This window comes from Prionailurus bengalensis, chromosome D4 (genome assembly GCF_016509475.1).
Source record: "Prionailurus bengalensis isolate Pbe53 chromosome D4, Fcat_Pben_1.1_paternal_pri, whole genome shotgun sequence".
NCBI lineage: Eukaryota > Metazoa > Chordata > Mammalia > Carnivora > Felidae > Prionailurus > Prionailurus bengalensis.
Genome location: NC_057359.1, coordinates 29,204,912 through 29,232,342, shown reverse-complemented (window position 1 = coordinate 29,232,342; position 27,431 = coordinate 29,204,912). Strand labels below are relative to the sequence as shown.

Below are 27,431 nucleotides of genomic sequence, written 5' to 3'. Positions count from 1 at the left end.
AAAGCTCAATTCAAAAATGGGCAATAATTTGACAATAAAATATATTATAAAAAGCAAAACAAAACAAAAACCCCAAATGGTCAGTAGAGTTGTTTAAACATGTCTCAAAAGATGATATAGAGCTGGCCAATAAGCACATGAAATAATGTTCAACATAACTAGTTATTAGGGAAATGCAAATCAAAGGCACAATGGGTACCACATCACATGTACCAGAGTGGTCTGTCATTTAAAAAACAAACAAACAAAAAAGAAAAATAATAAATGTTGGCAAGTAAGTTAAAAATGTAGAGCCCTGTGCATTGTTGGTGAGAATGTAACAAACTATAAAGATGATTCCTGAAAGAATAGTCTTGCTGATGGGAATGTAAAATGGTACAGCCACTGTGGAAAAGCTTGGCAGTTCCTCAAAAAATTAAACACAGACTTAAAATAAGACCCAACAATTCCACTCTTAGGCATATATTCAAAAGAAATGGAAGAAGGGACTTGAACAGATATTTCTCCGTACACCAGTGTTCATGGCACCATTATTCACAAGAGCCAAAAGGTGGAACACTTCAAGTTCCCATCAATGAAATATGAAGTGGAGAAAGAAAACAAGGTATATAAGTACAATAGAAAATACTGTTCAGCTATAAAAGGGAATAAAATTTTTATATATGCAAGAATATGGATGGACATTGAAAACACCATGCTTAGTGAAATAAGCCAGACACAGAGGGGAAAATATTGTGTAATTCTATTTATATGAAGTACCTAGAAGAGGCAAACTCAATAGAGACAGAAAGCAGAACAGAGGTTATCAGGGGCTGGAAGGAATGGAGTTACTGTTTAATGGCTCTATAGTTTATGTTAAGGATACTGAAAAGCTTTGGGTATGGATTGTGGGACAGGTACACAGCATGTGAGTGTATTTAATAGCACTGAATGGTTACCAAATACAAATGATTAAAATGATAACAATTATGTATGTTTTACTACAATCAAATAATTAAGCAAGAAAAAAACCCAAAAATGATACCAAGTATATCTCCCTCAAATGACTAAAATTGGGAACACTTATATCAATATGTGTTGGAGAAGATCTAGAACCACTGGATCTCTCATATGCTGTCTGTGAGAATGTGAAGTGGTATGACCACTTGGTAAACAGTGTAGCAGTTTATTATAAAGTTAAATATACACTTGTCATATGACCCACCAACTCTATTCTTGAGTATTTACTCACTACAAATGAAAACATAGGTAGTCACAAATATTGCTATACAAATAATTTCTTTAAAAAAATTTTTTTTAATGTTTATTTATTTTTGAGGGAGCGAGAGAGAGTGCGAGCAGGGAAGGGGCAGAGAGAGAGGGAGACACAGAATCCCAAGCAGGCTCCAGGCTCTGAGCTGTCAGCACAGAGCCCAACACAGGGCTTGAACTCATGAACGGTGAGGTCATGACCTGAGCCGAAGTCAGGCACTTAACCAACTGAGCCACTCAAGCACCCCTCTATACAAATGTTTGTATACAAATGTTCATACAAATATTAATTTTGTAATAGTTCAAAACCAGAAATGATCCAAAGGTCCACCTTAACTGGATGGATTAAACAAATAAGTATTGTCTGTTACCACCATTTAAAAAATGAAAAGGCAAGTCATAAACTGTGAGAAAATAATTTCAAATTATGCATCTGATAGAGGGTTCCTATCCGGAATATATGAAGAACTCAGTAATAAGACAACCCAGTTAAAACAATAGGAAGGGGCACCTGGGTGTCTCAGTCAGTTGAGCGTCTGACTTTGGCTCAGGTCATGATCTCCCTGTTTGTGAGTTCAAGCCCCGCACTGGGCTCTGTGCTGACAACTCAGAGCCTGGAGCCTGCTTTAGATTCTGTGTCTCCCTCTTTCTCTGCCCCTCCCCGGCTCTCACTCTGCCTCTCTCTCTCTCTCTCTCAAAAATAAGTAAACATTAAAAAATTTTTTTAAATAGGCAAAAGATTGGAATACATGTCATCAGAAAATATGTACAAATGGCTAATAAGCATGTGAACACTTGTATACAGATATTCATATCATTATTCATAATAAACAAAAAGTGGAAGCAACCCAAATACCCATCAACTCATGAATGGATAAACAAAATGTGTTATGTCCACACAGTAGAATACCATTCCTCAGTAAGAAAGGAACAATCTACTGATTCACACTGCAACATGTGTGAACCTCAAAACATTATGCTTAGTGAAAGAAGCCGGCCACAGAAGACCATATATTATATGATTTCATTTTTACCAAGTGTCCAGAATAGGCAGATCTATAGAGACAGAGTAGATTAGTTGTTGCCTGGGGCTAAAGATAGGAACAGAGATTTACTGCAGATGAGCCCAAAAAATCTTGAAGTGATGGAAAAGTCCTAAAAGTGGATCATTAGTGGTAATAGTTGTTCATATATAAATTATACCTAAAAAGTAATAAGAAGAATTCCAAGGGGGACATAGAAAACATTTACAGTCATTTGTTTACATGTCGGGTGCAGACTTTGATTTTACCTTGAGATGAATGTTGAATAATAGAAATTTATTAAGAGGGGTACCTAGGTGGCTCAGTCAGTTAAGCGTCTGACTTCGGCTTAGATCATGGTCTCACAAGTGGGTTTGAGCCCCATGTCAGGCTCTGCACTGACAGCTCAGAGCCTGGAGCCTGCTTTAGATTCTGTGTCTCCCTCTCTCTCTGTCCCTCCCCTGCTTGTGCTCTCTCTCTCAAAAATAAAATAAAATAAACATTGAAAAAAATAATTAAAAAATTGAAAAATTTTCTTTAAAAACAAATTTAGTAAGAGACTTAAAACATCAGTAAGAGGCAATGTGTATGTACTCTACACCATCCTCCCAAAATATGTCAAGTTGACGATTTTTTAAAAAACTCAACTAAGAACAAACAAACAATAAAACAAAAACACTGTAAAGTGGAAAACATCAGCCACAGAATTGGGAGATAATTTGAAACCTGTAAAACCGATAAAGGATTAGTATACAAAGTATAGTAATCCTCCTGCAAATCAGTCATAAAGAGGCAAACACTCCAGTATAGAGATAGACAAGAAGGATGCCTGAGTGGCTCAGTGAGTTAAGCATCTGACATGGTCATGATGTCACAGTTCGTGAGTTCGAGCCCTTCATCTCTGTGCTGACAGCTCAGAGCTTGGAGCCTGCTTTAAAAAATTTTTTTTAATGTTTATTTTTGACAGAGAGAGAGAGACAGAGCATGAGGGGGGAGGGGGAGAGAGAGGGGGAGACACAGAATCCAAAGCAGGCTCCAGGCTCTGAGCTGTCAGCACAGAGCCCCACACGGGGCCCAAACTCACCACGAGATCATGACCTGAGCCAAAGTCGGACGCTCAACCGACTGAGCCACCCAGGTGCCCCAATAAAAAAATGTTTTTAAAGGAATGGACAAGAAATATAAGCAAGTTATTACCAAAAGAGGAAAACTAAACAAATAAACATTTAAAAAATTCAAGAGTGAGGTCAGCAAGACAGAATAGGAAGCTCCAGTCCTTGTTTCCCTATAGAAACACTGACTCAACAATAGTATATGACCCAAAGAGCCTTTATTTGAAAACTCCAGAAACAATTAAGAAGTTACAATACTCCAGGCAAGCTCAAAGTCAAAAATGGCCATATTGAAATGGGTAAGAAAGCCATTTTATACCAACCACTGTAGCCCTTCCCCTAAGCTGGCTCAGCTTGGTGGGACTGGGAGGAAAATTCTAGCTTTCAGCTTGTCCCTTGAGGGAGAAAGAAAAGAATGGAATATGTTCAGTGTTCTTGCTTTTGGGGGGGCTGCCTGAGGGACTGCCTCAGGTAGCTTACCTGACTCTGACCACTGATGGGGAATGAGCAGACTTCCAATACCTGGAGAGCATGAATGTTAGAGAGCCCTACACTGCTTTTTGTAGCCCCAGGGAGCTGGCAGTGTTGCAGATGGAGGTTGGTGTAAGGAGAAAACACCCAACTCACAGCTTCTGTCTGGGTGGGTTGGGGGGTGGGAAAGAAGAGTAGAATGTGTATCTAATGTTCCAGCTTCTGAAGGGGCTATCCTAGGGATTGGTTTTTGTCTCCCCTGACTTGAAGCAGCCCACTTTGAAGGTCAGAGGGGCTGCAGAGAACAAAAACTTAGTGGCTTGTTGTAGCACCAGAGAACCTGCAGTACCACAGACAAACACCAGAGGGAGGAAGAGATTGCAAACTCCTGAAAAACTGGCAAGCTCTCTGGGAAATTACATAAGCCCAGAGAAGACACATCCCCAGAAAAGATTCAAAGGACCCCCAGATTCTCTCACCAGGTTGATTAGTGAAAGTTCCCCTGTACAAAGCCAGTGCATAAAGACTAGAAGAAGTGGCTTTCTTCAATTGCATAAAACACAACAAAAAATAAGGCACACAAAGAAACAGGTAAACATGGCCCAAAGGAACAAAATTAATTTGCACAAACCTACCCTAAAGAAATGGAGAGCTATGAATGAACCACCTGACAATTAAAAATAATCGTCCTAAAGGAACTCAATGCACTACAGTAGAATACAGATAAACAACTAAATGAAATCAGAAAAATGTGTAAACAAAATGAGAATATCAACAGATACAAATTATTAAAAACAACCAAACAGATATTCTGGAGCTGAAGAAAAAAATAACTGAATTGAAAAATTCACTAGAGAGGTTCAACAATAGACTGATCAAGCAGTTAACTTGAAGACATGTCACTTGAAATTATCAAATCAAGGAATAAAAAGAAAAAAGAATGAAACGTTAATTAAACCATAGAGCTTATGAAACATCATCAAGTGAACCAATTGTATGTTTTGTGGGAGTCACAGAGGAAGTGAGAGAGAAAAAGACAGAGAACTATCAAATCTGAAGAAGGAATTAGACATCCAAATTCAAGAAGCTCAAACTCCCAACTAAAATAAACCCAAAAAGACCCATGGCAAGTTATGTTGTAATTAAACTGTCAAGAGACAGAGAATGTTGACAGTAGCAAGAATACAAGGAATGTAACACATATAAGGAAACTCCAGATTGTCAGTGGATTACTCAGCAGAAACATTAAGGCCAGAAGGGAGTGAGATGACATAGCAAAGTGCTAAAACAAAAACCTGCCAATCAAGATTATTATATGCTGCAAAGTATCCTTCACAAATGAAGGAGAGGGGTGCCTGGGTGGCTAAGTTGGTTGGGTGTCTGACTTCAGCCCAGGTCATGATCTCACAGTTTGTGGGTTTGAGCCCGGCATCAGGCTCTGTGCTGACAGCTAAGAGCCAGGAGCCTAATTCAAATTCTGTCTCTCCCTCTCTGCCCCTCCCGCTCTCACTCTGTCTCTCTCTCTGTGTCTCAGAAATGAATAAACATTAAAAAACTTGAAAAAAAAATAAAAGGAAAGTGGAAAATTCACAAATATGTGCAAATTATACAACACATTTTTGAACAATGAGTCAAAGAAGAAATCACAAGGGAAATTAGAAAATATGTTCAGACATATGAAAACACAGTATACCAAAATGTATAAGATGAGGAAAAAGCAGTACTAAGAGGAAAGTACATAGCAGTAAACATCTTGTTTAAAAAAGATGATCTTGGGGCATCTGGGTGGCTCAGTTGGTTAAGCGCCTGACTTTGGCTCAGGTCATGATCTCAGGGTTTGTGAATTTGAGCCCCGCATCGGGTGGCTTCGGTTCCTCTGTCTTCCTCTCTCTCTGTCCCTCCCCCGCTTGTGCGTGTGTCCTCTCTCTCTCTCTCTCTCTCTCTCTCTCTCTCTCTTTTCTCTCTCTCTCTCTCTCTCTCTCTCTCTCTCTCTCTCTCTCTCTCTCTCAAAAATAAATGTTTAAAAAAATAAAAATAAAAGATCTCAAATCAGCAACCTAACTTTATACTTCAAGGAAGTAGAAAAAGGAGAATAAACTAAACCCACAGATAGCAAAAACAATGAAATAGTAAAGGTTACAGGAGAAATAAACTAAAGAGAGAATGGGAAAAAAACAAAGAATTCGATTTTTTAAAAGATCGAGAAAACTGTCAAACCCTTAACTAGACTAAGAAAATCAGCAAGAAGACTAAAATAACAAATATCAAATGAAAGAGAAGACATTACAACTCATTGCAGAAAAATAAAAAGAGACTACTATGAACAATTATATTGCAACAAATTGGATAATCTAGAAGAAATGGATAAATTTTTTATAAACATACAGCCTACCAAGAGTGACTCATAAATTTAAAAATCTGAACAGATCTACAACAGGAAGGAGAAAGCCCAGAAAAGCCCAGAACTGGATGGTTTCACTAGAGAATTCTACCAAATATTTAAAGAATTAATACCAGTCCTTCTCAAACTCTTTCAAGAAATTGAAGAGGAGGGAACACTTCAAAACTCATTTTATGAGGCCAGCATTACCCTGATACCAAAATCAGATAAATACACTACAAGAAAAAAAAACCTGCAGCAATATTCCTGATGAATATTCATGTGTAAAAATCCTCAGCAATATACAAGTCAACCAAAGTCAGCAATTAAAAAGATTCTGCATCATGGTCAAGTGGGACTTATTCCTAGCATGCAAAGTTGGTTCAACATTCAAAAACCAATTGGTGTAATACACCATATTAACAGAATGATGGACAAAACCAAATGATAATTTCAATTAAAGCAGAAAAAACTATTTGATAAAATTCAACATCCTTTGATGATAAGAACATTCAGTAGAGTAGGAATACAGGGAACGTACTTCGACAAAATAAAGACAATGTGTGAAAAGCCCACAGCTAACATCACACTCCATGGTGAAAGACTGAAATTTTTTTCTTCTAAAATCATGAACAAAGCAAGGATACCCTCTCTCACCACTTCTTTTCAACACAGTACTAGAAGCACTGGAGCCATTAGGCAAGACAAAGAAACAAAAGGCATCCAAATTTTAAAGGACCGCTTATTCTGCTTATACATGACATGATGTTATATGCAGAAGACCTAAAGATTCCACAGAAAAACTATTAAAACTAGTAAATTAACTCAGTAAAATTACAGGATACAAAATAAATACTCAAATATCAATTGTGTTTTATACACTAGCAGTGAGCAGATTTACAAAGAGATTTTTTTTTATATAAAAAGCCCATTTACAGTAGCATCAAAAAGAATAAAATGTTGAGGAATAAACTTAAGGAAATGAAAGACTTATATACCGGAAGCTACAAAATGTTGCTGAAAGAAATTAAACATGACACAAATACATAAGAGGCATTCCGTGTTGAGGGACTGGAAGAGTTAATATTGTTAAAATGTCCATACTACCCCAAGCTGCCCATAGATACAATGCAGTCCTATTAAAATCCAAATGGCATTTTTCTTTTGCAGAAATAGATTTTTTTAAAAGTCCTAAAATTCATATAGAATTTCAGAAGACCCCAAATAGTCAACAACCTTGAAAAGAGAAACAAAACTAGAGGCCTCACCCTTCCTGATTTCAAAACATATTACAAAGCTAGTCATTAAGCCACTTTGGTACTTGTATAAAGCCAGACACAAAGACCCACAGAACAGAATAGCAAGGAAGTGGCAAAAAGATACCTGTAATGTCATCATTACATAAAGTTTTAAAACACTCAAAACAATACACACATATAAAGTAAAAGTGTTAAAACTAGACAGAAAGAGGGAGCCTGGGTGGCTAAGTCTGTTGAGTGACTCTTGATTTAAGCTCAGGTCATGATCTCATAGTTCCTGAGATCAAGCTCCACATCACACTCTGAACTGACAGCTCAGAACCTGCTGGAGATTCATTCTCTCTCTCTCTCTCTCTCTCTCAAAAATAAATAAACATTAAAAAAAAAAAAAAACTAGACAGAGAGGACTCCCATCGTTAGGGGAGTGCTAACTCCTGGGAAGGGGAAGAGAAAATGAGACAGGAGAGGGTGTTTCAACTGTAACTGAAACATTTTTATTTCTTTAAAACGTCAACTAGAAATATCACTAAAATGTTGGCATTGTGAAATCATGGCAATGAGTGCACAGTTGATGTTATAGTAATTCCCTATGTTCTTCCATACATCATAATTTTATAATCAACCTTTTTAAAAATGAAAATACAGTGCTAGCTGGCAAAATACCAAAAATTAAAAGATAACATTCATAATAAAGGAATAATTTCCTGCCACAGGGTCTTATTTCCAAAATGGCAGTTGTAGTTCATGAAAAAAAAAATCATTTGTAATCAGCCTTAGATTGCTTAATATTGATTCCTCTCTGCACTCTGCAGTATTTTTTCTCCTTTACAGTGTCTTTCTGCACTGTACCCATTTTTGACTATACTGGTCTTTCAGATTCTTTCTTCAGAATGTGTACTTTTCATTTTCTCACCCTCAGGACAGAAGAGGACAGCAGTTCAGAAAGGCATCTAAACTCCATTGACCACAATTAGGAAAGCCTGCTGGAAACTATTAGCTAATATACTCTTTACATCTGAGAAATTTCCATTTGTGCCAGATTGGGTCATTTTGTGGGGCAGGTTAATTCCCAAGTTTATGATTGCTTCTTCAGTAAAGATGTATGTTTTTAAAAAAAATAATATGCACATCCCCTGGCACAGAGCAGTTTTCTGAAGGATGCCCATGCTGGCACCCCAGCTGGCAGTAGCATCAAGGATAACATGGTGATTAATTTGGTAATAGTTTAAAAACATTTTTAGTCAAAGCAAATCATTGATGTAATTAGTAGAACTCTTAACTGAATTTACCAAGAATATGAGATGCATATGCTAGTAGAATGTCCTTTGGACACTGATACATCTGATACATTCCTAATTTGCTCTTTTGAATGGTGTTTACTATGGAGTCTTAATTTTTAGAATTCAACAAGAAATTTTTGCAGGTATTTTTTTGAATGTGTTGAATTTTTAGAGAAATTCAATTAAGTTCATTTATAATTATCAGAAGATTGAATTTAAAAAAGCAATTTGATGCTCAGCATTCTTTTTGAGTCTCTTTATGAGCGTTTAAAGTTCTACTTTTAAGACCTCAAGCCAGGAAGTTCTGTTCTCCATCCATAAAAGAACCTGGATCCTTTAAAGCTTATGTGAGACTCAGAACTCCACATCTACAGCTCTCTAGTGAATTATAAATCCAACCAAGTGTGTTCTCTTGTCTCAGTTAGAAACTGGTTTCATGAAATCAGGTAGTGAAATGCCATCATGATAACATTTGAAAGAGCTGCCAAACATGCTGTAGCCATTATATTTGTTGCTGTCATAAGTTATAATAATAACTAAAATATGCATCATAACAATATAAATTTGCTATATATATATATATATATATATATATATGAAGTTATCTGTGCATTTCTAAGATTTAAAAATCAAAAAAGTTGAATAAGAATATAGCATACTGGGCAAACTACTTTCCAGTACACTTGAATGCAGATATTCCCATTATTTATGAAACTTGAATTTTATCATTACTTACCTTCTGCTTGGAAGACTTGAAATGTTCAAGTTGCCAAGGGCCTCTCAAACTTAAACACCATACAAACAATGCTATTCTGTTTTTCTCTGTTGTTGTTTTTTTTTAAGAGGGCATCTGTACATTTTTTTCACTTTTTGCTACTTGAATGTTTCAAGTTCATTTCAAAAGACTCAAAAGTCTCTTAGAAAATATAAAAGTTAATCTCATAACTTTGATGCATAAAATGTCAGAGGAACAAAAAAAATAGGAAAATCTGTTTGGTTTCCTTTTGCATTCTTTATAGACGCCTGATAAATGGCCTTGTCATAGCATTTTAAATAGAATTTCACTTGCCACCAACTAAAATCAACAATTCAATGACAGAATGTTTAAATTCTCTCCTGTTCTTTGCTATAAACCGTCTAGAAGGAATGACATTCTGGACTTTCTGAGCATCATCAGTTTATCTTGTAGTTAGTTCTGTGGTTTGCTGCAGATGGTTTGGAAACTTCAACATAGCCACATGAGAATGATGTTTCTAGCAGTATATGGTTACTGTTGAACCTTCTGCAGTTGAATTCTTGTGCAAAAATCATTTGGAAGTGTTGCTCTGGCAATTAATCAAGACATAATGCTTAGTGTACTCCAGTCTGGAAAGTGTTGCCTAACTCTAGTTGAAGTTGGATCTCCACACTCTGGCAAGCTCAAGACCAAAAGAGGGAGCCATGAAGGCTGTGAGCACCTTGAAGCCCTTCAGAACATTATCAGTTGACCTGCATTTAGGTAGGTCAACTGAAAAGCTACTGAAATTTATATGAAACTTTAGGGTTTTTTTTTTAAAGTAGGCTCATGCCCAGCATGGAGCCTAATGCAGGGCTTGAACTCACGACCCTGAGATCAAAACCTGAGCGAGATCAAGAGTCAGATGCTTAACCAACTAAGCCACCGAAGCACCCCAAAAGACTTTAGAAATTTTCACAAAATTCTCTTGGACCTTTTCAGCCTGATTGGGAGATACAGTCTGCATCCCATAAATTTCAGTGCTTGATAAATGCCCTTGTTGCCAGGATTGTCTTTTCCATACACCTAGTAGCCAGTGATAGTCTCTGAGCCCTCTCTTCTAAGGTAATGAGAGAATGGTAAAAATTTTAAGATAATGAGGGAAAAGTTGGACTTAACAGGTTCTTCCAGAGAGGATTGCTGAAGGGCAAGATCACCACCTCCCTGCTTCATTCAGAGTTCTAGATTTATTGAGTACATGTAACTATTTTTCCATTTCTCAGATACACATCAGGCCCTTAATACTCTATGCAAAATATTCTGCTAGATTCTGTGCAAAATATACATGAAAAACAGTCCACATTACAGACATACACACAACAACTCTTCCCTTCTCCAATCCCACCCAGTAAGTTCATAAATTCCAAAACTTTATGGTATTTACAACTCAAGCTAAATATCTTTTCATTAAACTTAGATAATGGACTCAAAAACACAATTATTTTTAAATCTAAAACCACCTTGGTGGTTAGAGAAAGACAGTAAAGCATAGTGGAAGATACCTGTGGTTGAAGAGACCTCAGTCATTTAGGAAAGTGGTAAAGAACAAGAAGTGGATTTTGCAAAAGGTAATTACTTGAGGAGAAAAGACAAACTGTTTGCACATAAGAAATCATTAGTGTAGTTTGACAAAAAATTTATCTCTGAGAATTTTATTGTTGATTATCAAGAAAATATAGCTAAACTAAAACAAAAAAGACAAAACAAAAAATCTTAAACATAGTTCTATCATGTCTGTTAAAGTATTCAGATTGTTACTAGAGATTGATAATCATCTAGTTCCGGGACTGCTACTGAAGAAGTAGTGTGAAGCAATGTTTCTCAAATTACAGTAGGCATAAGAATCACCTGATGTTAAGATGTTAAGGAACAGATTTCTTGGCCCCATTCATAGGGGTGCTGTTGCTGGTGATTCTGAGGACCATATTTTGAGTAGCTCTAATGTAGAGAACTTGGCCAGATCCTAAAGATTAAAGTGCAAGAGAGTAAGATGAAAATGTAATATAAGAGACAAAATCAAGTGGTGAACTAAACTCATGCATGACCTAGCATTCACTTTATCCTCCCAACTCTTAGCGTTGATGGAGAAATTTTAACAAATATATAATACTAATAAATAAGGGAGCATTTGATGACCCACAAGTTACCTTCAAGTGGCAGGTTATGGGATATTTTTGAAGGAAAATATCACAGCCCAAAAAGCTTGCAAGATAAAACTACTGCAAAAGGTAAAAGTAACATTGGAGTGGATTCATGGAGCAGGAGGTACCTGGCAGCCGACAAGACCGCCTGTTGCACTGCCTCAATTTACAGAAGCCAGCTAAGGGCTAGACCCTCATGCAGTCCTTATCCGCTGCCTTCAAACAAGAGACAACAGAAGTGTCCTGTTTCCAGCAGGAAGGAGGGAGAAGATTTGGAAGAGGAATGAGCATCAAATGGCTATTAATTCCCAGCCATTCTGGGGGTGCTCCAATGCCCAGAGTGCAATTTATTGGCAACCCCAACCGGGAATACATCCTGACCCTCTCCACAAGTACCAGAGGAGGCTGTGGTAAAAAGCAGTCATGGAGAGGCTAGTGGGAAATCCCAAATTCCAGAGAGGGGAAACAAAAATCCTTAGATATTGATGGAAAACCAACACCATAAGGAAAGATGAACTAAATGCCACAAAATGGAAGATACATTACCTAGGACAAGCAAGTGGTTTAAAAAAAAGGGGGGGATGATAATTAATGTCTTAAAAATAATAAGAGAAACTATCAAATCCTTGAAATAGAAATAAATTGGTTATGTTTTTAAAAGAGGGGACTCATAAATGAAAAAAAAAAAGTAAAAGACTGAATGGGGGGGGCGCCTGGGTGGCTCACTCGGTTAAGTGTCTGACTTCAACTCAGGTCACGATCTCGCGGTCCGTGAGTTCGAGCCCCGCGTCGGGCTCTGGGCTGATGGCTCAGAGCCTGGAGCCTGCTTCCGATTCTGTGTCTCCCTCTCTCTCTGCCCCTCCCCCGTTCATGCTCTGTCTCTGTCTAAAAAATAAATAAACGTTAAAAAAAAAAGTGAATAGGAAATACAGCTGAATAGTAAGTAATGACTTCAAAGATTGAGCCAAATAGTTCTCCTAGGATAAAGTACAAAAGGGCAGAGTAGTAAAAAGTAAGAAGGTGAGGGTTTGTTTTTGTTTTTCTTTTTCTTAATACAAGAGATCAGAAGGGGATGTCAGGGAAGATGATGGAGGAGGAAGTACCAGGAATCCATCCTTTACTTAGACAAAAATTTTACTGACAGACTGTGTCTGATGTAACTGTTCTGGAACTCTGAAGTCTGTTTGAAGGCTTACAGCTTTTGGGGGAAGGCTTGGCCAGTAAATTGTTCATTTCAGCTATTACCATGGTAGAGACTACCCATAACCAATCCCCTAGACCCGTGGTGGACAGTTGTACCTGCATTTCTAGACAGGCTTGCAGTAGCCGGGGTGGACAGTGCTTGAGTTTTGATCTCGTATCAAAAGATAATACACACATATGAAGCAGCCATTATAATACTCCTGCCTTGTGGGGCAACTATATGGTTCAGTCAGTTAAGTGTCTGATTCTTGATTTCGTCTCAGGTCATGATCTCATGGTTTGTGAGTTTGAGCCATGTTGGGCTCCATGTTGACAGTGTGGAGACTGCTTGGGATTCTCTGTCTCTCCCTCTCTCCCTGCCCCTTCTGAACTCACTCTCGCATGCTCTCGCTCAAAAAAAATAAACTTAAAAAAAATTTTTTTTAATGTTCTTATAAATTAATCATGAGAGATTGGTCATGAAAAACTTAATAAAAGGATTGGAAGATAAATTTGAAAAGTTCTTTTAAATCTAGAGTAAAAAGACCAAGAGATGAAAAATAAGAAAGAAAAGACAGCAAAGTGTCCAGGAAATTCAATATCCAGAATCATTGGAGTTCTCATAGAAAACAGATTGAAAAATGGATAGGAAATTGTCAAAGAAACAATCTAATAAAACTTTCCTTATTTAAGATCCACTGAGTGCTGACCACAATGAATAAAAATAAATCCATACCAAAACATATCAGTGTAAAATTTCAAAAAGGATTTCCAAAAGCCTCCAGGGAGTGAAAACAGGACTTATATAAAGGATGAAAATTCATAATAGCATGGAGCTTCTCAGAAACAACACTGGAGGAAGCTAGAAGGCATTAGAACCACACCCTCACAATTTTGTTGGAAAATTACAAGATTTCTATACTCAGCCAAAGTGTTAATCAAGTGTGAGAGTAAAATAAAGATATTTCCAGACATGCAAGGTCTCAAGTACTTTATCACTCATGTACCTTTTTCCACATAAGAAGAATGAACCAAGAAAGAAAAAGATATGGGGTTCAGGAGAGAAGTGAAGGAAATCCCCATGACAGAGACCAAGATGTTAACTGTACAGAGGGAATAAAAAGCAATCTGCCTGGATTGGAACAGGTCAGAGGGTTCTAGGAAAAATTTCTTTAATATGATGAAAATGGTAGTATGTCAGATGTATTTGAATGTATTGCAAGGAGATTATGCACTTGGGTTGGAGTTTGGGGAAAAGTAAACTGGTAGTCTCTTGGAATGCAGTTAATATGCAAATACTCACACAGGGTCACTGATAGACATACGCATAGATACCACTGCAGCAGTGTTTTTAGTAATAAACTATAGCAGTAATAGTAACAGTAATTCTCAGCAGTAATATTGAAAAATTAGAAATAACCTAAATGCCTATAAATAGAGGCTTTGTTAAATTATAGAACACACATTTAAAAAAATTTTTTTTAATTTTTTTTTAATGTTTATTTATTTTTGAGACAGAGAGAGACAGAGCATGAATGGGGAGGGGCAGAGAGAGAGGGAGGCACAGAATTCGAACAAGGCAGGCTCTAGACTCTAAGCTGTCAGCACAGAACCTGATGTGGGCTCGAACTCAGGAATCATGAGATCATGACCTGAGCTAAGTTGGACATTTAACCTGAGCCATCCAGGCGCCCCTAGAACATACATTTTTTAATATGAGGCAGCAAGTAAAAAAAAAAAAGTGAGGAACAGCTTTATGTTCTCTGCTATGGTTCCATTTGTGTTTCAAAAAGCACATGCTAAATTTCTAGATTTATATATGAATATAGCTAGGAAAAGCTCTAATAGTGTACATCTCAAACTTTCATTTTATTGATCTCTAGTTGATTTATTCATGTAACATCTATTTCTTGAGCATATATGTGTATGTGTAAGGAATCATTTCCTGTATGCTAGAAACGGAGCAGAGATCAAAATAGAAAACGTATCTGTCCTTATAAAGTTGATATCCTAACAGGAAGAAACAGATGATGAACAATAAATAAATAAATACATTATAGGTCAGGTGATGAAAAGTACTCTGAAGAAAAGTAAAACAGGGTAAGTGAGATCAGAGATACACAGTGGGGTGAGATGGCATTTTCTCTATTAAGCTCTGCTTAATAGAGCTTAATAAGCTTCCTGGAGTTATGGACAAGTTCTGGAAATTTGCAGTGTTCAGTACTGTAAGCCACTAGCCTCATGTACCCGTTGAACATTTGTTATGTGGCTGGTGAAACTGAGAACAGGAATTTTGAATTTTCTTTCATTTAAATTAAATTGCCACATGTAGCTGATTGCTACCGTATTGGTAAGTACATTTAAATGGGATGGTCAGGGATGCCGTCACATAAAGCAGCATTTGAGCTGAGATTGATATGGAATGAAGGAGCTAGCTAGCCATGAGTTCTGGGCAGAATGAACAACAGGACCCACCTGGAGTAGTTAGAGGCCTAGAGGACTGGAGTAGGATGAGCAAGGGAAAAAGTGGAAGGAGTTGAAGCCAGAGAAACAGAAGGGGCCCTGTCATGGAAGGCCTCAGAGGCCAGTATAAGACTTTGCTAGTTCTCTGAGGTGGGAAGCCATTGCAAAGCTTTGAGCAGACAAGTGAAGTGATCTGAATTTTTAAAGAGTTGCTGGAATTGTTTTAATGATAAACAGTGGGAGTGAAGACAGAAGCAGGGAGAACTTAGAAGGCTCCTACGGTAACCTAGGCTGGAGGTGATGGTGAATTAGGGGGTAGTGAAGCGCATGTAGGGAAGTTGTCAGATAAATTGATGGTATTTACTGTTGGATTAGGTAAGGGGCATGAGAAAGGGGGGAATCAAGGATGGCCTTCAAAGCCTGAGGAAATGAGATTGTCAGGACTGGGGAAAGAATGTTTGGGGAAGGAATTCAAGAGTTCTGTTTTGGGCATGGTAAATTGGAGGTGCCTAGATAGTTATGCCAAAGTCTTGAGAATAAGTGGTGTTAAAATGGGACTAAAGGATTTCTTCTAGAGAATGGAGTAAGAGAAGAATTTATAGATGGTGTTAGGGTAGCCCCCTTTATGTGAGGCACAAAGCAAGTAACTTGTCAATCTTAGCATGAAGATTTTTGTTATTTGTTATTCATTCCATAGAATGGCTCCTGAAAAGATAAGGTTCCTGTCGCGAGTTTGTGTACCACTTGTAACTCTGCCAGATATCCAACCACTGGTGGAGGCTCTGCTCACCTACCATGGACATGAACCTCAGGAAGTGCTCTGGCCTGAATTCTTTGATGCTGTGAATGAGGCCTTCTTGCTGTAAGTGATACCATTTACTCTCTCACCCAGCATTGTTTTTCCTTTTCTTAGAATACTTCAGCATATTGGAAATGCGGTTTTCAAACTTTGGTTCCAGTACCACTCTATGATCGTAGAGATTATTGAGGATCCCAGTGAATTCTTTTTTTAAAAAATGTGCATTGTATTTATCAATATTTTATCATATTTGAAAATAAAACGATATTCTAAAAGTATTCATTTTCAAATAATAAATTGATTACATGTTCACATAAATAGCTTATTTTTATTAAAAAGTGATCTTTTCCAAGAAAATATGTATACCAGAAGCAGCATTATTTTACATTTTTGCAAATCTCTTTATTGTCTGATGGAAGACAGCTGGGCTCTCATACATGTTTCTGTGTGCAGCCTGGTACAGCCTGGTATGTTGTTTCCACTGAAGTGTAGAAAATTCAGCCTCATAGAGATATATTGGAACAGACAGGAATACTGCAGTAGCCATCTCAGATAATTGTAGATTTTCAAAATGTTTTGAAAATGTTAGTGTTGTAAGGTTAGTTGCTATGCTGAATCTGAAATTATAACAATGAGCTTTTCATACTGTTACATTGAAACCCATTGGATGTCTGTGGTATACTTTTAAAAGCTCTTTTGCCCAAGCAGGATCTTGTAGCTTTATGCATGGTTCATTTGGAAAATACTGGTTTATTAAGTTATGTAGACCTTTTCAACCTTGACATATTTCATTTTATAGTATCAAAACTTACATTCATTCTTGTCAGCACCAAGCCCATCAGAAATGTCTTCAGGTGTTGGGGAGCTGTCAAGCTCCCACTGACAGGAGTGAATTTTCCAGGATTCAAAGTCTGCTTAAACACTCACATTTATCATTGGCTACAAAATACTGTCATTTGTTTTCCTTGAAGTACAAGGGTCATTTCACTAATTTTTGATAAAATGTGTGCCAAATACTCAACTCTGAGCAGCCACTGTTTGCCATTCTTCCATGTAAATTTCCATGACAAAAAGGTGGCCAGTTGATCTTGCAGCTCTTACACTTGCAAGTGCTTTTCCTCGGGACAACCACCCGGATTTGTCATGCAGCAGAAGGGCATTATGCATGCTTTCCTTTTCACCACACACAATGTTTTTTTTAATCAAAAGTATTCGCCAGTGTAAAATTCAGTAAGATTAATATTTTACGCTGCTTCATCAAACACATTTTTGTGTGAAACCGGCAGTGTTACTACTGTACACAGAGTGAAGGACACGGTGACCGTTTCCCTGCTTGACTCGTGCTGGGCACAGTGGTTTTGCTCACTAGTGCTGCTGCACTTCGAGTGCAAATGTCAACACGGCTGTCCCAGGAAAAACCATGAGCTTCGGAATAGTTATTCAACACGTTGATATTTCTCTACGACATGTGCGTACTGCCCAGTTCTCTTAACAGAACTCCTGTTGACACCTGTTGTTGTTGATACCAGATGAATACGAGCAACACAGCAAGTTCATTCACCTCTAGAGATTCAGTTTTAAGGCAGCAGTGTAATCCTCTTGATGAAATATTAATGTATTACATCTATGTTTGAATTATTTAATTCCTTTTTGTTTAGACTCTGAATGATTGGTCTCAAATTGGTGCCACAGTTAACTAGTACTACAACAGTAATTTGGAAACATTCTATTGAATATGGCACAATGAGGTAAATTATTAACATCTCTGAAGCCAGGGGAAAAATCGCTTTCCTCATATTTGCTTTCATTTATAGTTTAGTCCAGTTCCTTTGGAGTAGTTGTCTCCCTGTCATGAGTCAAAAGAAATACCTGATGTATTGGTTTCATCTTTTCACAAACAGCTGGAGATGAGAAAGCAAACATTTTAATTCTCCTTCATAAAGTCAATGATCCATTCTTAAGTGTAAGAAAATATATTATAGGGGTGCCTGGATGGCTCAGTCGGTTAAACATCCGACTTCAACTCAGGTCATGATCTCACAGTTTTCTGAGTTCGAGCCCCACATCGGGTTCTGTGCTGACAGCTTAGAGCCTGGGGCCTGCCTCAGATTCTGTGTCTCCCTCTCCCCCACTCATGCTCTGTCTCTCTCTCTCTCTCTCAAGAATAAATAAATGTTTAAAAATAAAAAGAAAATATATTATAAATGAATTTTATTTTTGAATAAGATAACAAATTATGAGAAAATCTAAAAATGTCATATTTATATATTTCTGAAGAATATCTAAGTATATGTACACCTAAAATAATTTAGATAAAATTTAGAAGAGTTTTCCAAAAATGTTTAAGTATTACTGCAAAACTAGACAATAAAGTGTACTTGCTTCCTGTTATGTTTCCATGTAGGTACAAGAGGAAATATCAGTTTGTTTAGTTATTTATCTACTTAATTATTTACTTACTTACATCCCCTCCACCTCCCCCCGCCCCCGCTTTATTGAAATATAATCGACATATAACATTGTGTAAACTTAAGATGTACAAGTTAATTTGATACACTTTTTATGTTATAAAATCATTACCACCATAGCTGAGCTAACACGTTCATCATGTCATAATCACCATTTCTTTTTGGTGGCAAGAACATTTAAGATCTTCTCTCTTAGCAACTTTAAATATTGTTTCAACTAAAATTATATCAACTATAATCACTATAATGTATTAGATCCCCAGAATTTATTCATCTTCTAACTGGAAGTTTATACTCTTTGACCAACATGTCCCCATTTCACCACACCCTAGTTCCTGGTAACCATCTTTCTAGTCTCTGTTTCTGTGAGTTCAGCTCTTTTAGATTCTGCATAAAGTGATATCATACATTATTTGTGTTTCTCTGTCTTATTTCACTTTACTTAATGCCTTCAGGTCCATCCGTGTCACAAATTGCAGGATTTCTGTCTTTCTCATGGCCGAATAATATTCCACTACATAAATATACCACATCTTCTTTATTAATTCATCTACTGATAGACACTTAGGTTGTTTCCATATCTTGACTAATGTGAATGCTGCAGTACACATGGGAGTACAGATATCTTTTTGAGATACATTTTCATTTCCTTTGGATATATTCCCACTAATGGGATTGCTGGATCATAGAGTCATTTTAATTTTAATTTTTTGAGGTATATCTGTTCTGTTTTCCATAGTAGCTGCACCAATATACATTCCCACCAATTGTGCACAAGGGCTCCCTTTTCTTCACATTCTAACCAACACATTGTTATTTGTTGTCTTTCTGATTCTAGCCGTTTGGACAGGTGTGATGTGATGTTTCGTTGTGGTTTGATTTGTATTTCCCTGATGATTAGTGATGTTGAGCATCTTTTCATGTGTCTGTTGGCCATCTATATGTCTTTTTTGGAAAAATGTTTATTCAGGTCATCTGCCTATTTTTTAATCAGACCATTTGTGGGTTGTTTTGTTGTTTTTTTGTGATGAGTTGTAGAAATTCTTTATATATTTTGAATATTAGCCCCTTCTCAGATATATCATTTGCAAGTATCTTCTATTCAGCAGGTTGTGTTTTCATTTTGCTGTGCAAAAGCTTTTTATTTTGGTATGGTCTCAATAGCTTATTTTTGCTTTTGTTTCCCTTGCCCAATGGAACATACCCATAAAAATGTGCCTAAGGCTAATGTCCAAGAGATGACTGCCTATGTTTTCTTTTAGGAGTTTTGTGGTTTTTGGTCTCACAGTTAGATCTTTAATTCATTTTGAATTTATTTTTGTGTATGGTATAATAAAGTGATCCAGTTTCATTCTTTTGCATGCAGCTGTTCAGTTTTCCCAGCACCATTTATTGAAGGGACTGTCTTTTCTTATTGTATATTCTTGTCTCCTTTGTCAGATTAAAGGACCATATAAGCATAGGTTTATTTCTGGTCTCTCTATTCTATTCCATTGATCTATGTCACTGTTTATGTGCCAGTACCGTAGTGTTTTGATTACTACAGCTTTATAGTATATCTTGAAATCTGGGATTGTGATACCTCTAGCTTTGGTGTTCTTTCTCATGATTGCTTTGGCTGTTCAGGTTCTTTTGTGGTTCCATACAAATTTTAGTATTATTTTTCGTGTTCTTTCCCAGCTTCATTTATTGATGAGACTGTCCTTTCTCCATTTTATATTTTTGGCTCCTTTGTCATAAAATGCATATATGCATAGACTTATTTTTCAGTTCTCTGTTCTATCACATTAATCTGTATGCCTGTTTTTATTCTAATACCATACTGTTTTAATCACTATAGCTTTGTAAAATAGTTTGAAATCAGGGAGCATGATGTCTCCAGCTTTGCTCTTTCTCGAGATTGCTATGGCTATTTGGGGACTTTCAGAGATACATATAAATTTTAGGATTGTTTGTTCTGTTTCTATAACTACCATTGGAATTTTGATAGTTGATGCATTGAATTTGTAGATTGCTTTGGGTATATGGACATTTTAACAGTATTAATTCTTGTTAGGTTTTTATAGATATTCTTTATCAGTTTGTGAAAATTGTCCTCTGTTCCTAGTTTACTGAGTTTTTGTATTGAATGGGTTTGGATTTTAGCAAATACTTTTTCTGCATCTATTGATATGATCACATGATTTGTCTTTTTTAGCCTGTTGATGTGATTGATTACATTAATTCATTCTAAAAGTTAAAACAGCCATGCATACCTGTGACAAATTCCACTTGGTTGTGATGCAGAATTCTTTTTGCACTGCTAGATTAAGTTTGCTAATATTTAGTTGAGGATTTTTGTTTCTATGTTAAGGAGAGATATTGGTTTCTAAGTTTATCAAATTTATCCCCATAGAGTTGCTCATAGAGTTCCTTTATTATTCTCTTAATGCCCATAGTGATGTAGTGAAGTCTTCTCTTTCATGTCTGACATTAGCAATTTATGTTCTCTTTTTCTTTTTTTTTTTTTTTTCAGCTTAGCCTGGATGGAGACTTAAATTGATTGTATTGATCTATTCCAAAAACCAAGAAAATCATTGATTTTCTCTATTGATTTCCTGTTTTTCTTGTTAATTGTTATTATTTCTTCTGTTTACTTTGCTCTTCTTTATCTTAATTAAGAGCTTAATTTGCTCTTCTTTATCTATATAGCTCCCTGAGGTAGAAACTTAGGTTGTTGATCTTAGATATTGCTTATTTTCTGAATATGCATTTAGTGCTATAAATTTTCCTCTAACCACTACTTTTGTTGCATACCACAAATTTTGATGAATTGTGTTTTCATTTTCACTTAGTTCAAGATAATTTTAAATTTCTCTTGAGGTTTCTTGAGCCATGGGTTACTTAGAAGTGTGTTGTTGAATCTCTACATAATTTGGGATTTTCAAGTTATGTTTCTGTTACTGATTTCTGGTTTATAATTCCTTTTTGGTCTTAGAGGAGATACAGTATGATTTCTATTAATTTAAATTTGGAAAGGGGTGTTTTATAGCCAGAATGTGGTGTATCTTGGTGAACGTTCCTTGTGAACTTAAGAAGGATGTGTGTTCTGCTCTGGTTGGATGAAGTAGATTACAAATGGCAATATATATAGTTGATTGATGGTTTTTTGAGTTCAACTATGTCCTTACAGATTTTCTGTCAACTGGATCTGTCCATTTCTGATAGAGTGATGTTGACATATCTTCAGCTATGATAGTAGATTCATCTTCTTGCAATTCTGTTATTTTTTACTCATATAATTTTATACTCCATTATTAGGCACACACCAGTTAAAGATTGTTATATCTTCTTGGAGAATTTATGCCTTTATCTATATGTAATGAACTTCTATATTCCTGATAACTTTGCTTGCTTTGAAGCCAGCTCTAAAATTAGTATACCTACTCCTGCTTTCTTTTGATTAGTGTTAGTTATATTTTTCTCCATCCATTAGTTTTAATCTGTTTCTTTATATTTAAAGCTGGTTTCTTGTAGACAAGGTATATATAGTTGAGTCTTGGTTTTTGATCCACTCTGTCAGTCTGTATCTTTAAATTGGTGCAGTTAGACCACTGAGGTTCAATGTGATTATTGACATAGTTGGATTAATATCAATTATATTCCTTACTGCTTTATATTTGTTGCTTTTGTTATTTGTTCCTCTTTTTGTCTTCCACTCTTTTACTGCCTTTTGTGTTTGAAATATACATTTATAGCTAATCTAAATCCACTTTCACATAACACTACACCACTTCACAGATAGTGTGAGTACTATTCAATAATAAAATAATCCTAATTCCCCCTTTTTGTTTCTTGTATCATTATCATACATTTCACTTATACATAGCATACATAAGTGCACACACACACACACATAATTGATTACCTTTTTCCTATTTAATATTATTTGAACAGTTTGTTTTCTGTTACATCAGCTAAGAATGGGAAAAATAGGGTTACCCATGTGGCTCAGTTAAGCGTCTGACCCTGGATTGCGGCTCAGGTCATGATCACACGGCTGTGAGATCAAGCCCTGCATCATGCTCTGTGCTGGGTGTGAAGTGTGCTTGGGATTCTCTCTCTCCCTCTTTCTCTGTCCCTACCCTGCTCATGATCTAACTAGATAGATAGATAGATAGATAAAATAAATTAAATAAATAAATAAATAAAATATTGAAAATAGGAAAATAAGTTTTTATTTTGCCTTTATTATTTTTTCTTTGATGCTCTTTATGTAGATCTGAACATCTGATCTATATTATTTTTCTTCTCTCTTTTTTATGTCTTTACTTAATTAATTTTTTTTAAATTTACATCCAAGTTAGTTACCATATGGTGCAACAATGATTTCAGGAGTAGATTCCTTAATGCCCCTTACCCATTTAGCCCATCCCCCCTCCCACAACCCCTCCAGTAACCCTCTGTTTGTTCTCTATATTTAAGAGTCTCTTATGTTTTGACCCCCTCCCTGTTTTTATATTATTTTTGCTTCCCTTCCCTATGTTCATCTGTTTTGTATCTTACAAAACATATGTCCTCATATGAGTGAAATCATATGGTATTTGTCTTTCTCTGACTAATTTCGCTTAGCATAATACCTTCTAGTTCCATCCACATAGTTGCAAATGGCAAGATTTCATTCTCTTTGATTTCTGGGTAATACTCCATTGTGTGTGTGTGTGTGTGTGTGTGTGTATGTGTATGTGTGTGTGTGTATATATATATATATATATATATATATATATATACACACACACACACACACACACACTATATACACACCACATCTTCTTTATCCATTCATCCATGGATGGACATTTGGGCTCTTTCCACACTTTGGCTATTGTTGATAGTGCTGCTATAAACATTGGGATGCATGTGTCCCTTCGAAGCAGCATACCTGTATCCCTTGGATAAATAGTTAGTAGTGCAATTGCTGGGTCTTAGGGTAGTTCTATTTTTAATTTTTTGAGGAACCTCCATAGTGTTTTCCAGAGTGGCTGCACCAGTTTGCATTCCCACCAGCAGTGCAAAAGAGATCCTCTTTCTCCACATCCTCGTCAAGATCTCTTGTTGCCTGAGTTGTTAATGTTAGCCATTCTGACAGGTGTGAGGTGGTATCTCATTGTGGTTTTGATTTGTATTTCCCTGATGATATGTAATGTTGAGCATTTTTTCATGTATCTGTTGGCCATCTGGATGTCTTCTTTGGAGAAGAGTCTGTTCATGTCTTTTGCCCATTTCTTCACTGGATTATTTGTTTCACTGGATTATTATGTGTTGAGTTTGATAAATCCTTTGTAGATTTTGGATACTGACCCTTTATCTGATACGTCGTTTGCAAATATCTTCTCCCATTCTGTCGGTTGCCTTTTAGTTTTGCTGATTGTTTCCTTCGCTGTGCGAAACTTTTTATTTTGATGAGGTCCCAGTAGTTCATTTTTGCTTTTGGTTCCCTTGCCTCCGGAGATGTGTTGAGTAAGAAGTTGCTGCGGGCAAGATCAAAGAGTTTTTTGCCTGTTTTTTCCTCAAGGATTTTGATGGCTTCCTGTCTTACATTGAGGTCTTTAATCCATTTTGAGTTTATTTTTGTGTATGGTTTAAGAAAGTGGTCCAGGTTCATTCTTCTTCATGTCTCTGTCCAGTTTTCCCAGTACCACTTGCTGAAGAGACTGTCTTTATTCCATTGATAGTCTTTCTGCTTTGTCAAAAATTAGTTGGCCATATGTTTGTGGGTCCATTTCTGGATTTTCTATTCTGTTCCATTGATCTGAGCATCTGTTTTTGTGTCATGTCATTCATTCACTCATTCATTCATTTATTATTTTGAGAGAGACAGAGGGAGAGGGTGGGAGCAGGGGAGGGGCGGAGAGGGAGAGGGAGACAGAGAGAGAGAGAGAGAATGAATCCCAAGCAGGCTCTACACTGTCAGTACAGAGCCCGATGTGAGGTTTGAACTCACAAACCACAAGATCATGACCTGAGCCAAAATCAACAGTTGGTCACTCAACCAACTGAGCCACCCAGGTGCCCCTCTCCTTCACTTTTAAAGAATAATTTCACAGGGTACAGAATTTTAGGTTGTGTATTTTTTTTTCTCACAACCCTTTTAATATTTCAGTCTACTCTTCTTGCTTGCATGGTTTCTGAGAAGTTGGATATAATCCTATCTGTTTTCCCTATAGTTAAGATGTATTTTCCCTCTGGCTTCTTTCAGGACGTTTTATCTTTGATTTTTTTTTCTTTTTTTTTTTTTTTTTTGTAGTTTCAAAGTGATATGCTTAGGAGCAGTTTTTGGCATGTATCCCACTTGGTATTCTCTGGGCTTCCTGGAATGGTGATTTGGTATCTGACATTAATTTGGGAAATTTCTCCGTCATTTTTCAAAATTTTTTTGTTTTTCTCTCTCCCTCTTTTCCTTCTAGTACATCAATTACACATATATTTTTTGTAGTTGTCCCACATTCCTTGAATATTCTGTTCTGTTTTTTTCAATCTCTGTTTCTTGTTTTTTGGGGTATTTTTGTTGTTGTTTTTTGTTTTTTTGGGTTTTTTTGTTTTTAAGGTTCCCATGGATATATCCTCTAGCTCAGACATTTTTTCCTCAGCCAGTCCACTATTTAGCCCACCAAAAGCATTCTTCATCTCTGTTACTGTTTTCATTTCTGTTAGTGATCTCTAATACTACTTTTTTTTAAAGATTCCCTTCTCTCTGCTTATATTGCCCATCTGTTCTTACATGCTGTCTATACATTAGTGCTCTTAGCATATTAATCATAGTTGCTTTTAATTCCCAGTCTAATAATTCTAACATCTCTGCATGTCTGGTTATAATTATTGCCTTGTCTCTTAAACTGTGTTGTTGTTGTTGTTGTTGTTGTTGTTTTCCTTTTGCTATGCCTTGTAATTGTTTTCTTGATAGCTAGATATGCTGTACTAGGTAACAGCAACTGCTGTGAATAGGCTTTTGTATTTTGGTGGTGAGATATGAGAGGAGGGGAAGTGTTCTATAGTCTTTTAATTAGGTCTCAGTCTTTTAGTGAGCTTATGCCTCTGGACTGTGAACTTCATGAGATTCCTCAGGTTTTTTCTCCGCCTAACTTAGATGTCCAGAGCTGACTGGAATTGGTTATTTGCCTTCCCCTAGGTCTGTTAGGTTCTGATAATACCATATGAGGTTAGGCTCTGATTAACTAGTTTCCCTTGAAGGCAGGCCTTGTTAAGAATGGAATGCTCTAGGGGTGCCCGGGTTGCTCAGTCAGTTGAGCGTCCGACTTCAGCTCAGGTCATGATCTCACAGTTCGTGGGTTCAAGCCCCACATTGGGCACTGTGCTAACACTCAGAGCCTGGAACCTGCTTCAGATTATGTGTCTCCCTCTCTCTGCCCCTTCCCCACTCATGCTCTGTCTCTCAAAAATGAATAAACGTTAAAAGAAAACAATTTAAGAATGGAGTGCTCTATTGTATTCAAAACCTAAAGTAGAAGTGGAATTACTCCCACTGTTTACTCTGAGGACCTGGTTAAGCTCCTAAGTTTCATAATTTTGTGGGACCCTTCCATAACTGGATCCCACTGGAATTTTTAACTCTCAAGAGTTATCCACACTGGGCCTCCAACTACTCACTAATTACAACTCAGGTTTTCCTACCTGGGCACTGGTTCCCATGGCAGTTACCACTTGTGGATCTCTACTCCAGTAAGTCACAATTTCCTGTATTTGCTTGTCTGTCTTTCCAGTCTTGGGGGCCAAGATTTGTCCTGTGTCCTGACCCTCTCTTAAGGATGCAAGAAGAGTTGTTGATTTTTCAGTCTGTTTTGCTTTGTACTTGTTGTTAAGACAGAGCGGTCACTTCCAAGGTCCTTTCATGCACAACAGGAGACTGGAAGTCTCCATATGCCGTATATGAAAATCTATATAACTACAATACCATTATTATATTTAAAAATTGATACTAATTCCATAGCACCATTATGTATTTATTTTAAATTTTCTTTAACATTTATTCATTTTTTGAGAGAGGGAGGGAGGGAGACAGAAAGAGAGAGAGAGAGAGAATGTGAGTGGGGGAGGGACAGAGAGAGGAGACACAGAATCTGAAGCAGGCTCCAGGCTTTGAGCTGTCAGCACAGAGTCCGACTCAGGGCTCCAACTCACAAACCATGAGATCATGACCTGAATTAAGTCGGGTGCTTAACTGGCTGAGCCAACCAGGCGCCCCTAGCGCCATCATGTATTTAGTCAGACAGTAAATTCTCTTGATTGTCCCCCATTTTTTTTTACAGTTGATTCTTTTGGAATCAGAGGTCAAAGCTGAATTTGGCTGATAGGTTCAAAAATCTCTTTCAATCTGTAGGTTCCCAATTTCTCTTTGTTTTTGTTTTGTAAAGTATGTGTTGAAATAATATGGTTACTTTTCCCCACCGTCAGATTATAGAGCATTCTGCCATCTCCAGTGTAATAAAAGATGCAAACTCCTCTCTCCCTTAATCATACATTCAATTTCTGTGTGCATTTGGGCCTATTTTGTTATTTTCTATTCTCTCCCTCTTTTTTTTTTTTTTTGACCTGTTGTATATTCACACACCAGTACCACTTTGTTTTAATGGTGGAGCCTTTCTAATATACCTAATATAAAATAGGGCTAGTTCTCCATTTCTCTTACTTTTCAGGATTTTTCTGACAATTCTTGCTTGTTTTATCTTTTAAATAAACTTTGAAACCAGTGTGCCTAGCTTTAGGAAAGATAGCTAATGTTATTTGGGGGAGGCTTATGTTAAATATATAGGTTAACTGAGGGACAACTG

The 27,431-nt window shown here is 36.8% G+C and overlaps 1 protein-coding gene across 2 annotated transcripts in view; it reads left to right on the top strand.

Moving 5' to 3' along the window:
- FANCC (FA complementation group C) overlaps positions 1-27,431 on the top strand; it is a 263,701-nt gene that overhangs the window by 178,225 nt on the left and 58,045 nt on the right. For both annotated transcript variants that reach the window (XM_043566837.1, XM_043566836.1), the window contains exon 8: positions 16,034-16,198. In XM_043566837.1, coding sequence (XP_043422772.1) covers positions 16,034-16,198 — 165 coding nt within the window. The remainder of the gene's footprint in view (positions 1-16,033; positions 16,199-27,431) is intronic.